Genomic DNA, 14080 nt, shown 5'->3' with positions numbered 1-14080 from the left:
CAAATTGTATTCTTTGTGCACCGCAACTTTTTCTGTGCAAGTAAGACACGTAGGAGTGCCCCTGTGCTCAAAAAAAAAAAATCGCATCTCCCACTTTTCCTGGAATTGTCTTTGCTCATCACGAACCTTTCTCTTCACTGCAGGCTTTGAAAAAGACATGTTTGGGGTTGTGGAATATTTTTGTATAGAGCCGACGCACGGAGAATAATGTTTTTTCCGTATTTCCGCAATTTGTGTCGGTCTGCTTTTCCTCCCTACAGCAACACGGCGGTCGGCGGATAATTGGAATAGGGAGCACAAAAAAGTGTTATCCGCCTTCATATAGAAATATATTTAGTGTTCATCGTGTGAGGCAATGCAAATTAAACAATAACAAAAACAAATAACGGTTTGAATTGGACCAGGTTATCCGGGATTGTTATTACTAACGGACAGGTGTCGCGGTTTGACTGCAGCCAGGCACGTAAGAAAACCCTTGTCTCCATGACAATGTCTCTGTCGCTTTGACTCATTTTCCGCTTTTCCACTAATGCAGGGGTAGGCAACCCAGAACGTTGAAAGAGCCATTTTGTACCCAAATAACACAACGCTGTCAAGCGTTATTCATATAAAATTTGCGGGCCGCACTAACATTCGTGACGCCAATTTTATGTGGTCAAAAAGTCAGAATCTTAAACAGGAACAATAGAGAGTTTGTTACAACAGTTTTAATTACTCACAATCAGATAGTACAAAGTTGGATTGAATCGATATGAAAACAGACAGTGACTCAGGGGACGAAAGATTGTGCACCCTCATGAAAGTATTAAGAAAGAGCGCGCACTAGGCTTGGTGTTCTTTTCTTATTTATACGCTCCATGAGGACCTGATTTCTATCATAACAACTTATGTAACTGTCCAATGTTCAGGATGACTTGACCTCTCATGTCGTGTCCCTCCCAATGCATTTAGTTTGGTGGTAACCCTAGGACAGAAATGTTCCATATCAAGGTGGGGGCCGCTAAATAACAGCTTGCGGCCCGCCTGTTTGAGACCCCTGATCAAGAGCAATGACATCGTTCATGTGTTACTGTGATTATTATTGTTTTTTTGTTTTTTTTTGCTTTGTCATGCCGAGGACCCAAGACTGTGATTATAGACTTGTGAATGTGTGCTAGCGAGGGTGTTGGCGCTTGCCACGTGCCATCTGTGATGCCCCCGTCAGGGATTAGCTCGACAGCCAATAACGGCAAGAGAAGGAAATGAGCCCCTGGAGGAGAAATGGGGACTGGGAGCGAAGATTAACAATCATTGTTTGTGCACCGCTCAGGTCTGAAATGAACTTGCAGGTCCTGATCAACATTTTTAGCCCGCTATCAGAGGTTTTGATCTCCCATCTGATTTTGAGTCCCGATCCAAAACCTTGACAATAGATTAAGGAAATGAAAAATGTTTTATGGCACATATATTACACACAGTAGCACATTTTTATGAAGTTTATCTTAATACATTTTGAATATGCTGGTATTGTTGTAAATCAGATGATGTATTAAAGGGAAACTGCACTTTTTGGGGGGGATTTTTGCCTATTGACAATCATTATATAAGACATAACGACAGTTTTTTTTTAATGCATTCTAAATAGGGTTGTATGGTATACCGGTATTAGTATAGTACTAATGAACCTACTAATGAATCATATTCGGTACTATACCGCCTCTGAAAGGTACCGGTCCGCCCTAGTGGCTCTGTCACGCCAAATTTCTTCCCCCCTACAAAAACCTTCCCCTCGGAAGCCCCTCTAATGCCTGAAGGACCCCAATGAGGGCGTGACAATACCAAGTTATATGACTCTTAAGGGTTACAGCTTCAAAATTAGCGAAGCAAAAATAGCTTGAAAGGTTAGCATGCTGGAATGCTAATATTTTTTCCTCACCGTTATTTTTCACCAATGACAATCAGCCAATTATAATGCTTTTAAAACAGGCAGCTGTGTGGGCTCCTTCCACTCTCATTGGGGTCCTTCAAACATTAACGCCAAATTTCGTCTGGGGGGGAAGGTTTTTGTAGGGGGGAAGAAATTTGGCGTGACAGCTCCCTGGAGCTTTTTCAAAAATGGAAAAAAATGTTTTGTTGTTTTAATAATGTTTCCGTAGGAGGACCAACATAACAAACTAATTGTTTACTATGTTTGTGTTTAAGCTTCGCTGATGAGAGTATTTGGCTATGGACGTTTTGTCCTACTAATTTAAGCGGTCCTTGAACTTACCGTCGTTGGTTTACATCAGGGGTGTCCAAACGTTTTCCACTGAGGGCCGCACACTCAAAAATCAGAGCAAGCGGGGACCATTTTCATAATTTTTATTTTAAAAACCAATACAATATATGTATAAAAAATATACATTTAGGCCTCCACTCAGTTATGATCCCGGGGACCCCAAAGGTTTTGGTCAAAAAAAATATTAAAAATGTGTCATTATTCAGTATTATAATTGTTATTATTATTCAAGTTTTAAATCTCTAATCCAATCCAATCCACTTTATTTATATAGCACATTTAAACAACAATAACGTTTCCAAAGTTCTGCACAGCCATGATAAAAACAATATTATGCTCCACCAATGACTGAATAAAACAAAAAATAAATAAAAATAAGACCAATTAAAACAATATAAAAACAAATATGATTAAAAACTATTTTAAAGGGTAAAATCAATTAAAACAATAAAATAAAAATCAAAGTGTATGAAAAACACAGAGGACAACAGAGGACCACACAACTCACGTAGTGTTAAAAGCCAAAGAATAAAAGTGGGTCTTAAGACGAGACTTAAAACACTCCACTGATCAACATAAAAAAAATGTAAAAAACACAAAGTATGCAATATTTTCACCCAATAACTTTTTTAGGTGGAATATTTTAGATTATATAATAATTGAATCCTTTAATTTTGGATTTTGATTCATTATTATTTTTTGAACAATGACACTTAAAAACAAAACACTAAAATCATTGGGGATCCAAAAGTGTCCTACTTATTAAAGTGTTAAAAAATAAATTATAAATGTTTTTTACTGTTTACTTTTAGCACAATATTTTCGAGATCAACTTAAGATATATCCGTCAATTTTAAGTGTTATTGTTGTTTATGTTTTATTTGTTTGTTTTAGGCAAATATTTAATAAAAACAGCTCTTTTTTTTATGGCAAAACACAAAATATGTAACATTTTCCCCAAAAATATTTCAAAGTGGAATATTTAATGTGACGTAATCGAAGCCTTGAATAGGTCAATAATTCATAATGACATTGATTTTGATTCATTATTATATTTTAAAGAAAGAAACAGCCTGCATGGCAGCTTTGTGTTATAAGAGTAAGCATTGCAACAATTTATTGTTACATTTCACCTGTTTGCTATTTTATATTACTTTTTATGTGTTTAATTTTTTTCAATTGTATTCTTAAAATGTGCCGTAGGCCCGTTAAAAAATGAACCGCGGGCCGCAAATGGCCCCTGAGCCGCACATTCGACACCCCTAGTTTACATGTACAACCTTCTCCGTCGCTGCCACATAAAGACGTGTATTATCCCCCTCCTTCTATGTCTCGTTTTGTCCACCAAACATTTTATGCTGTGTGTGAATGCACAACGGTTAGCTTTGTTGATGTTACTGACTTGCGTGGAGTGCTAATTATCCATGCTAACATGCAATTTAGGCTAGCTGTGTGTACATATTGCATCCTTATGCCTAATTTGTAGGTATACTTGAGTTCCTTTAATTTCCTTTACTTAGGTCCTCTGTGTATTTAATTTAAATGTGCATGTCTCATAGCACATTATGCATTGCAGTATGTAATATCGGCTGCATTTTAGATTGTGTGCCAAGGAATCAATAAAGTTCTGTCTGTCTGTCTATCTATGTTGTTCCAGACCACAGCAAACGTTACCCAGCTTGCAAAAATTGTAATAAATCCATTAGAAGAAGACAGCCTGTTCTTTCCTTAACTTGGGCACACACATCTATACCTTTGGCAGTTTTAAGCCAGTAAATTCCAGGAGGTATCTAACCCTCTGTAACACTTAATGTGTTGCCTGCATTTACACTTACATAAGGCTTTTAACTTTTTGCGGCTCCACACAGATTTGTTTTTTGTATTTTTTGGTTCTTTCAACATGTTGGGTCGCCAACCCCTGCTCTAACGGTTAGCATCTTGACATCCTGCTCGGTATGTGTGTAGCATGCTTAGCCATTCCCTTTCCTCTAGTCTTCCAGTGATAATGATACTTTAAATAAACACAGTTTATTTTCCACCTTGTTGATGAGGATTAGTATTTTGGAACCGGATTCGACCTGGGGAAAGAAAACATTTCTAGGCGCAGTCAAGGCATTGAGGGGTTCCGGTTTGGTGGCCAGGCGATTAGGTCTCTGCTTTTTGCAGATGATGTGGTCCTGATGGCTTCATCTGACCGGGATCTTCAGCTCTCACTGGATCGGTTCGCAGCCGAGTGTGAAGCGACCGGAATGAGAATCAGCACCTCCAAGTCCGAGTCCATGGTTCTCGCCCGGAAAAGGGTGGAATGCCATCTCCGGGTTGGGGAGGAGACCCTGCCCCAAGTGGAGGAGTTCAAGTACCTAGGAGTCTTGTTCACGAGTGGGGGAAGAGTGGATGGTGAGATCGACAGGCGGATCGGTGCGGCGTCTTCAGTAATGCGGACGTTGTACCGATCCGTTGTGGTGAAGAAGGAGCTGAGCCGGAAGGCAAAGCTCTCAATTTACCGGTCGATCTACGTTCCCATCCTCACCTGTGGTCATGAGCTTTGGGTCATGACCGAAAGGATAAGATCACGGGTACAAGCGGCCCAAATGAGTTTGGGTCTCTCCCTTAGAGATAGGGTGAGAAGCTCTGCCATCCGGGAGGAACTCAAAGTAAAGCTGCTGCTCCTCCACATGGAGAGGAGCCAGAAGAGGTGGTTCGGGCATCTGGTCAGGATGCCACCCGAACGCCTCCCGAGGGAGGTGTTTAGGGCACGTCCAACCGGTAGGAGGCCACGGGGAAGACCCAGGACACGTTGGGAAGACTATGTCTCCCGGCTGGCCTGGGAACGCCTCGGGATCCCCCGGGAAGAGCTAGACGAAGTGGCTGGGGAGAGGGAAGTCTGGGCTTCCCTGCTTAGGCTGTTGCCCCCCGCGACCCGACCTCGGATAAGCAGAAGATGATGGATGGATGGATGGAAAGAAAACATATTCGTTTCAGCTTTCCTTCAAATTCGAGCTGGTGTTGTGGCAAAACACGCACTCTCCTGGCGTTCATGCAACTCCTCCATGTGTTTAATAAAGAATGTGGAAATGTAATCGTGCATCCCTTTCGAAGGAATCTTGAACCATGTGAACACTGGGACAGATGTGGTAGAAGGTCTGGCAAAAAAAGGCAAACATTGAGCCCTAATCCTGATAAATGTCGGTTGTTGTCATGATTCTAAGGCCTTCAGAACATATAAAATGCCCCAAAAAATAAGAAAGCGCCAAACATGGGGAACATACAATGTGAGCCTTCTCCTCGTTTTTACATTTGGATGAGCTGCTCTTGATGGAATTTGGTGATTCGGGTTCTCTTTCCCTGTTTTGCACCCCGATGGTAGCCACTCAGTCCTCACATGGACACTGGGCCTCATTGTCTTCGACAAGAAAGAGGAAAAGTTTAAAGGGGAGAAAGAAAATGGCAACGTCTGTAGGGGAGGCGGAATCATTCTGCCAAGTTGCGTAATAATAATGACCCTGGTCTGGCAAGGCGCCCTAATCAGCGGGTGTTTAGATGAACTCATTTGTCTGCATCAAACCAAGTGTCTCCTCCGTTTTGCTTAGGCAAAGACGAGACAAAACAAGACGTACCACAGTGCAGGTTTGTGATTGTTTCACTCACTCAAAAGGACATTTAAAACAAACAAAACTGCATTTGTGACCCTCGTGTGGGAATGTTGTCTGGCTATCTGTGTTGGCGAATTGTCCAGGGTGTACACCGCCTTCCGCCCGTGTGCAGCTGGGATAGGCTCCAGCACCTACCACGACCCTGAAAGGGACAAACTGTAGATAATGGATGGATGGATGGATGGATGTATTTGACCTGTCTTTCCTCCCTTCATCCTCTAAATCGGGGGTCGGCAAGCCGCTGCTCTTTGGCGCCGCCCTAGTGGCTTTGTGGAGCTTTTTCAAAAATGTATGGAATTGGAAAAAGATGAGGGGGAGAAAGCATATTTTTTGTTTAAATATGGTTTATGGAGGAGGACAAGCACAAACCATCCTAATTGTTATAAAGCACACTGTTTATATTGAATATGCTTCATTGATTCGAGTATTTGGTGAGCGCCGTTTTGTCCTACTAATTTTGGCGGTGCTTGAACTCACCGTAGTTTGTTTACATCCACGGTGTCCAAAGTGCGGCCCGTGGGTAATTTTTTAACGGCCTTAAGCACATTCTAAAAATACGATTTAAAAAAAAAAACAGAAAAAGTGGAATAAAAGCAAACAGGTGAAATGTGACAAGAAAATGTTGCAATGTTTACTCTACACAAAGCTGGCATGCAGGCTATTATTTTCTTTAAAAAAATCCACCCATCCATTTTCTACCACTTATTCCCTTTTGGGGTGGCGGGGGGCGTTGGTGCCTATCTCAGCTACAATCGGGCGGAAGGCGGGGTACACCCTGTGAATGTGAGTGTGAATGTTGTCTGTCTTTAAAAAAATAATAATCAAAATCAATGTCACATTAAATATTCCACTTTGAGATATTTGTGGGCGAAATGTGGCATATTTTGTGTTTGCCATATAAAAACAAAGTTGTTTTTTTTTTTCAAAAGAAAGGCCTAATAAGAACAAACAAAAAACATAAAGAACAATAAAAGTTATAATTGACAGATGGATCTGAAGTTGATCTCCAGACGATTGTTTGAAGTAAACAGTAAAAAAAAAAAAAAAAGGTTTTTATTTTTACTGAGTAGGACCCTTTTGGATCCCAAATAATTTTAGTGCGATTTTTTTTTTTTTTTTGTGTCATTGCTAAAAAAATAAAAATAAATTTAAATCAAAGGTGTTATGTGTTGACATTTTCAAGGCTCCGATTATTCTATAATCTCAAATATTCCACTTTAAAATTCTATTGGAGGAAACTATTGCATATTTTGTGTTTTTTTTCCATAACAAAACTGGGTTTTCTTTGACAAAAAGAGCATACAAGTTAAATCTTTAAAAACGTTATATTGACAGATAGACCTAATGTTGATCTAGAGATTAAAACCTTGAATAACAATAATACAAAATAATGACACTTTTTAAATATTTTTTTGACCAAAATCCTTTAGGGTCCCTGGGATCAAGCCTGAGTGAAGGCCTAAATGTATATTTTGTATTGGTTTTTGAAAAAAAAAAAAAAAAAATGGCCCCTGCCTGCTTTGATTTTTCCGTGTGTGGCCCTCAGTGGAAAAAGTTTGGACACCCCTGGTTTACATGAACAACTTTCTCCGACTTTCTAAGACGTGTTTTATGCCACTTCTTTTTCTGTCTCATTTCATCCACCAAACTTTTAACGGTGAGTTTTGTTGATGTTATTGACTTATGTTGAGTTCTAATCAGACATATTAGGTCACTGCATGACTGCAAGCTAATCGTTGCTAAATTGCTATTTAGGCCCAGCTGTATGTAAATATTGCATCATTATGCCTCATTTGTAGCTATATTTTAGCTCATTTAGTTTCCTTTAAGTCCTCTTAATTCAATTTATATCTCCTGACACACTGTCTGTATGTAATATGGCTTTTATTTTTTGTGGCTCCAGACGGATTTGTTTTTGTATTTTTGGTCCAATATGGCTCTTTCAACATTTTGGGTTGGACCCCTGCTCTAGATATGAGGGCTACATGCGCTCTAATGCCATCTAGTGGTCCAAATTGCATCGTTTTCCTCAACATGAAAATGAATAATTCAACAGAAATATGTCTTTGTCGTTGTTGTCATTCAAGAAAGTACAGTGGATCTTCCACATGAATGCAATTTAAGTGCATTCATTTGGAACATCCATTCCACTTGTTTTTTTTTCCATGCCGACGGTTTTGTGCTTTTAATTTTAAAAGGCACCTTTACATATTTCATATAGATTTTGAAGCATTGCTAATGAACCCCCCTTTTTTTCTGTTTTGCTTGCCAGATCTGAAGCGCGAGGCCAGCATTTGTCACATGCTGAAACATGCTCACATCGTGGAGCTGCTGGAGACGTACAGCTCTGACGGCATGCTGTACATGGTCTTTGAATTGTAAGTGTCGGCATCACTCCCATGTCAACCATTGTTTTTAAACATGCAAATGGAAGGAAACTCATGTAGGAAGCAACAACAAATGTATTTATTTGATTATGTTTTGCTTCCAAAGCTAATTGGTTCAGAATGTGCTCATATTGGGAAGTATTTATGATGTATTTGCACAATACTTATTGCATACTTGCCAACCCTCACGGATTTCCCGGGAGACTCCCGAAATTCAGCGCCTCGTCCGCTTTCCCACAATACAAACAGCGTGCCTGCCCAATTACGTTATAACCATAGAATGATCGAGTGCGAGTTCTTGGTTTCTTTTGTGGGTTTATTGTTAGGCAGTTTCATTAACGTCCTCTCAGCGTGGTAACAACACACAACAGCAGTCACGTTTTCGTCTACCGTTAAGCAGTTCGTCTGCCGTAAACAGCAATGTTGTGACACTCTTAAACAGGACAATACTGGCACGTACTGTACGTTTTGGGCCATGCTAGGGAGAGATGGAAGATTCCAGACTCTAGTTCAGCATGGTTAGAAAAATAGTGACAGAGAATAGAACAAGGATGGACAATTCAACCCTTAACTCAACAATGAGTAGATGAGTGTTATGTGTGTGTATATGTGTAAATGAATGATCACTGAAATTAAAGTATTTCTCTTATTTATATATATATACAATATATGTGTGTATATATATATATATATATATATATATATATATATATATATATATATATATATATATATATATATATATATAATATATATATATAGCTAGAATTCACTGAAAGTCAAGTATTTCCTCTCTCTCTCTATATATATATATATATAGATATATAATATATACTGTATATATTATATATATATGTGTGTGTATATATATATATATATAGAGGAAATACTTGACTTTGTAAATTCTAGCTGTAAATATACTCCTCCCCTCTTAACCACTTATTTATATATATACAGTATATGTATATATATATATATATATGTATGTATATATATATATAAAATAAATATATATATTAAAATATATACATATATATAGCTAGAATTCACTGAAAGTCAAGTATTTCCTCTATATATATATATATATATATATATATATATATATATATATATATATAATATATACATACATATATATATACTGTATATATTATATATATATGTGTGTGTGTGTATATATATATATATATATAGAGGAAATACTTGACTTTGTAAATTCTAGCTGTAAATATACCCCCCCCCACACACACACACACACAAACCACCCCCCACCTCCCGAAATCGGAGGTCTCAAGGTTGGCAAGTATGACTTATTGTTTCTTTTCTATATACCGGTATATAATTAAGGATCATTTAAAAAAAAACGTTACTTTTTTGCTGCGATATCATTTCCAATATGGTTACAGCTCATTTGTTGTCTGTCGGAGGTTGTTTTTATGTATTCTGTCTTGAACTTGAACTAAACACAGAACCACTTGGCTGGTGCTTTTAATAGCTTGCTGTCAATAAATGATTAAAACCTAAATGTGTCCACACTAATCGTATTCCACTTTCAGTATGGACGGTGCTGACCTCTGTTTTGAAATCGTAAAGCGGGCTGATGCTGGATTTGTGTACAGTGAGGCTGTGGCCAGGTGAGTTATTTACCTTTTATAAGACAATTTACAATTTGCAGTAGGCCGTTATTTTTCTCTTCTGTTTTAATCCAGCCACTACATGAGGCAGATTTTGGAGGCACTTCGCTACTGTCACGACAACAATGTGATTCACCGTGATGTCAAGGTGAGACTACATGAACCATGAACCGTCACCTCACTTGTTCCGCTCAGTGGCATGTTTGGCATTCAGTCAGGAGATCCAGGGTTCAAATCTCCGTTCGGGCATCTCTCTCTGCAGTTTGCATGTTCTCCCTGTGCATGTTAGCTTGAAGGGAATGTCTTAATTGTCCACAGGTGTGACTGCCTCTTTATATGTGCTTTTTAATAGGATGGGGATCTTTAACATTTGAACCAATACCATACAAGTGTCCCGTATCTGAGTATATTCAAGGGGGAAATAATGTAATCTCAATTGATTTTATTCTAGATTTGTTGCTGTAGTCAGGAAGTAGTCTTTGCCGTTATGTTAAATATGACAGTCTTGCCTTTTTGAGTCCTTAGTGTTTATAATTTAAGCACGGATGTTGCTAAGTACTTGTCCTGCATCCCCGATAGGCCAGGACAATAATTCTGATTTCAATTTTAGCTTCTCATGATCATAAAGATATTAGTGGTAGTAGTTTATTTTTCACACGTTCAAAACAAAGCAAAATACATATTCAAACAGCATTACAGTCAAGTACAGAAAGAAAAACAAATGGCTGAATTAGAGCTTCATAATCCGATTCGTTTACTAATCTTTAAAAGGAAACTGCAATTTTAGGGGACTTTTGCCCATCACTCACAATCTTTCTATTTTTATACATTCTAAATCATAAATAAACCTTAGCAAAGATCAGCTAACAGTTGAGCCAATAGGAGTCGCTCTATTTCAGGGGTGTCAAACTCATTTTAGATGGAGAAAAATCTAATGCCAAGTGGGCCGGACTTATCACAATTTCAAAAGGGTTAAAAACAATAAAAATCAGTTCCCAGTGGCTTGTTGTATTTTTTGAAGTTTTTTTCAAAATTTTACCGGTCTCAGAATATCCCTAAATAAAGCTTTAAAGTGCTTGATTTTCGCTATTTGCGATGCGACTATCCATTTCCCTGTGACGTCACACAGTGCTGCCAACGTAAACAAACAATGGGAATACCACAGCAAGATATAGCGACATTAGCTCGGATTCAAACTCGGATTTCAGCGACATAAGCGATTCAACAGATTACGCATGTATTGAAACAGATGGTTGGAGTATGAAAGTATTGAAGAAGAAACTGAAGCTATTGAGCGAATAGCTATTGACGCTATTCATAGTCATAGCATGGCTGAATAGCTGCGTTAGCATCGCCGGTAAAATGTGCGGACCAAACGATCAGGACTTTCGCATCTTTTGACACTGGAGCAACTTAAATCCTTCGATTGGTAAGTGTTTGTTTCGCATTAAATGTGGGTGAGAGGAAACGTGATATAGTTGCAAATGCATCTACAGGTTATCCATACATCTCTTTGCCATGTCTGCTTTAGCACCGCCGGTAAATAGCATGTTAGCATCGATTAGCATAGCATGTTAGCATCGATTAGCTGTCAGTCAACATCAACAAAACTCACCTTTGTGATTTCGTTGACTATCGTTGCAAATGCATCTGCAGGTTATCCATACATCTCTGTGCCATGTCTGTCTTAGCATCGCCGGTAAAATGTGGAGACACTTTGGTGCATTCAACGGGGGTCTGGCGGCAGGCACTTTGGCATCTTCGGGCCAGTGGTGCAACTTGAATCCCTCCCTGTTAGTGTTGTTACACCCTCCGACAACACACTGACGAGGCATGATGTCTCCAAGGTTCCAAAAAATGGTCAAAAAAACGGAAAATAACAGCTGAGACCCGGTGTTTGTAATGTGTTGAAAATGAAAATGGTGGCTGTGTTACCTCGGCGACGTCACATTCTGACGTCATCGCCTCCAGAGCGATAAACAGAAAGACGTTTAATTCGCCAAAATTCACCCATTTAGAGTTCGGAAATCGGTTGAAAAAATAGATGGTCTTTTTTCTGCACCATCAAGGTATATATTGACGCTTACATAGGTCTGCTGATAATGTTCCACTTTAAATATAAAGACAACTTCAGATTGTTTTCTTTGTTTAAAAATAGAACGAGCACATTCTGAAATTGTACAAATCATAATGTTTTTTTTTTTACACTTACATATTAATAGTATTATATCTTTGTTTGTCGTTATTTATATTTTCTGAATAAAATATGTGACGCTGATCATCAGTCAACTCATTGGTGTTAATTTTCAATCTAACAAGATGCTATTTTTTTTTTAATCAAAATCTAGTTAGAGTATGTTATTTATCTAGTTTGATCATTTTTCCTCGACTGATGTACTAACAATGCTGAGCTTTGTTTCGATGGTGTTTTAACGTTTGGGGGACACGTAACGAAAAAAAAACACTGTGGTGATGAAAAATGCTTTGAATGGCGGTTGCCATTTTATTATGCTCAGACGATGTTTATGAACATTTTGCTTGTTTAATTTCAGATACATTTTGAACACAAATTCATATATTTGTTAATTATGACCAATACCTTATCACAGGGGTCGGGAACCTTTTTGGCTGAGAGAGCCAAAAAGCCAAATATTTTAAAATGTATTTCCGTAAGAGCCATATAATATTTTTTTTAACACTGAACACAACTAAACGTGTGCTTTTTTAAAGTAAGACCAACATTTCTAGAGTATAATAGGTCTCTGATTCTTTGTAATAACATTGTTATTCTGAAGCTAACTGTGGAGGGGGCGTGGCCCGCGGGCCTGCAGCAAACTTGGGTGTGCCAGGACCGGCCTCGAAATCAGCGAGAGCTGCGTAGATGGCCCACCTGAGCCTTGTTATCTAGTCACCTGTCGCTCTGTTATAAGTATCAGCCAGGAGGAGAGATGGGGTTGGGGCTGGAGCCAGAGCGCGAGCGAGAACGAAAGAGAAAAATACAATTGCTGGAAAGCAACTGAGAGACTTATTGAAAAATAAAACAATAGTGTAACCCTGAAACAGGCTCTCATGTCGGTGCTTGGTGGTCTGAAGAACCCCCAAGAGGACAAGCCCCACACTAACCAATAATAAATAAATAACTTCTTAACGCAACTTCTTTAACAGGTGCGGTAGTAACGGATGGATGGACTAAAAATGCATGAGAATGTTTTATGTTTTGAACATTATTTTTAACACTTATTACAAGTGGAAATATTCATTACTTATCGTGTTATGCAATGTCAGCTCAGATTTATCCGAGAGCCAGATGCAGTCATCAAAAGAGCCACATCTGGCTTGCGAGCCATTGGTTCCCTACCCCTGCCTTATCACATCACAAAATGATAAAGGATTTTAACTCTGCAATTTAAGAAAAAGACAAAGATAAGAAATATAACTTTGGTTTTAATTTGGTGAACCATTGAATTATCCTTTAAACTTAAAACATCATCTGATCATGCCAAATACATTGTAATAGTAGTAGTTTATATTGTATTTTATATACAATTTTTACTGTATAAACTATCCTAAAAAATATTTTGTAAGTTTTAAGCAAGTTATCTCAAAATTTGTATGTAAAAAAAGGGTAATCAAATGCATATGCATTTGTGTAACATCATGGGGTAGATTATACATTTATGTTCATATATGTAAAGATAATTGCAATGTAGTCGTCATTGAAAACAAGTCTGACACCTCTGCAATCAGATTCCAGGAAACACAGAGTGAGATGTTCTACCTCTTGTGCGAAACACAAATGCATAAAATGACTTAACACATTAAATGATGAGTAAAACATTTACAAATACAACAACCGACTTCTAAAACATTAAAACCGACTCCAAAACACATAAAATGACTCTGAAGAGATGCACAGTGACATCTAAAACGTAAATTACTCCTAAAACACATAACAAGACTCCTAAAACTCATACTAAGACTCCTAAAACACATTAAGACTCCTAAAACACGTAAAAAACTCATAAAACACGGAAAAAATACTCCTAAAAACATGTAAAAAAAACCCTAAAACAAATTTAAAAACAGATCCTAAAGCAAGTAAAAAACTCATAAAACACGTAAAAATACTCCTAAAAACATGTAAAAAGA

At 38.1% G+C, this 14080-nt stretch overlaps 1 protein-coding gene across 17 annotated transcripts in view; it reads left to right on the top strand.

Annotated features, from left to right (window-relative positions):
• LOC133544455 (peripheral plasma membrane protein CASK-like) overlaps positions 1-14080 on the top strand; it is a 103859-nt gene that overhangs the window by 18238 nt on the left and 71541 nt on the right. For all 17 annotated transcript variants that reach the window (XM_061889788.1, XM_061889787.1, XM_061889784.1 and 14 more), the window contains exons 3-5: positions 8183-8288; positions 9854-9931; positions 10007-10079. In XM_061889788.1, the coding sequence (XP_061745772.1) occupies positions 8183-8288; positions 9854-9931; positions 10007-10079 (257 nt within the window). The remainder of the gene's footprint in view (positions 1-8182; positions 8289-9853; positions 9932-10006; positions 10080-14080) is intronic.

Source organism: Nerophis ophidion, linkage group LG27 (assembly GCF_033978795.1).
Source record: "Nerophis ophidion isolate RoL-2023_Sa linkage group LG27, RoL_Noph_v1.0, whole genome shotgun sequence".
NCBI classification, from domain to species: domain Eukaryota; kingdom Metazoa; phylum Chordata; class Actinopteri; order Syngnathiformes; family Syngnathidae; genus Nerophis; species Nerophis ophidion.
This window is presented reverse-complemented; position numbering and strand designations above follow the sequence as displayed.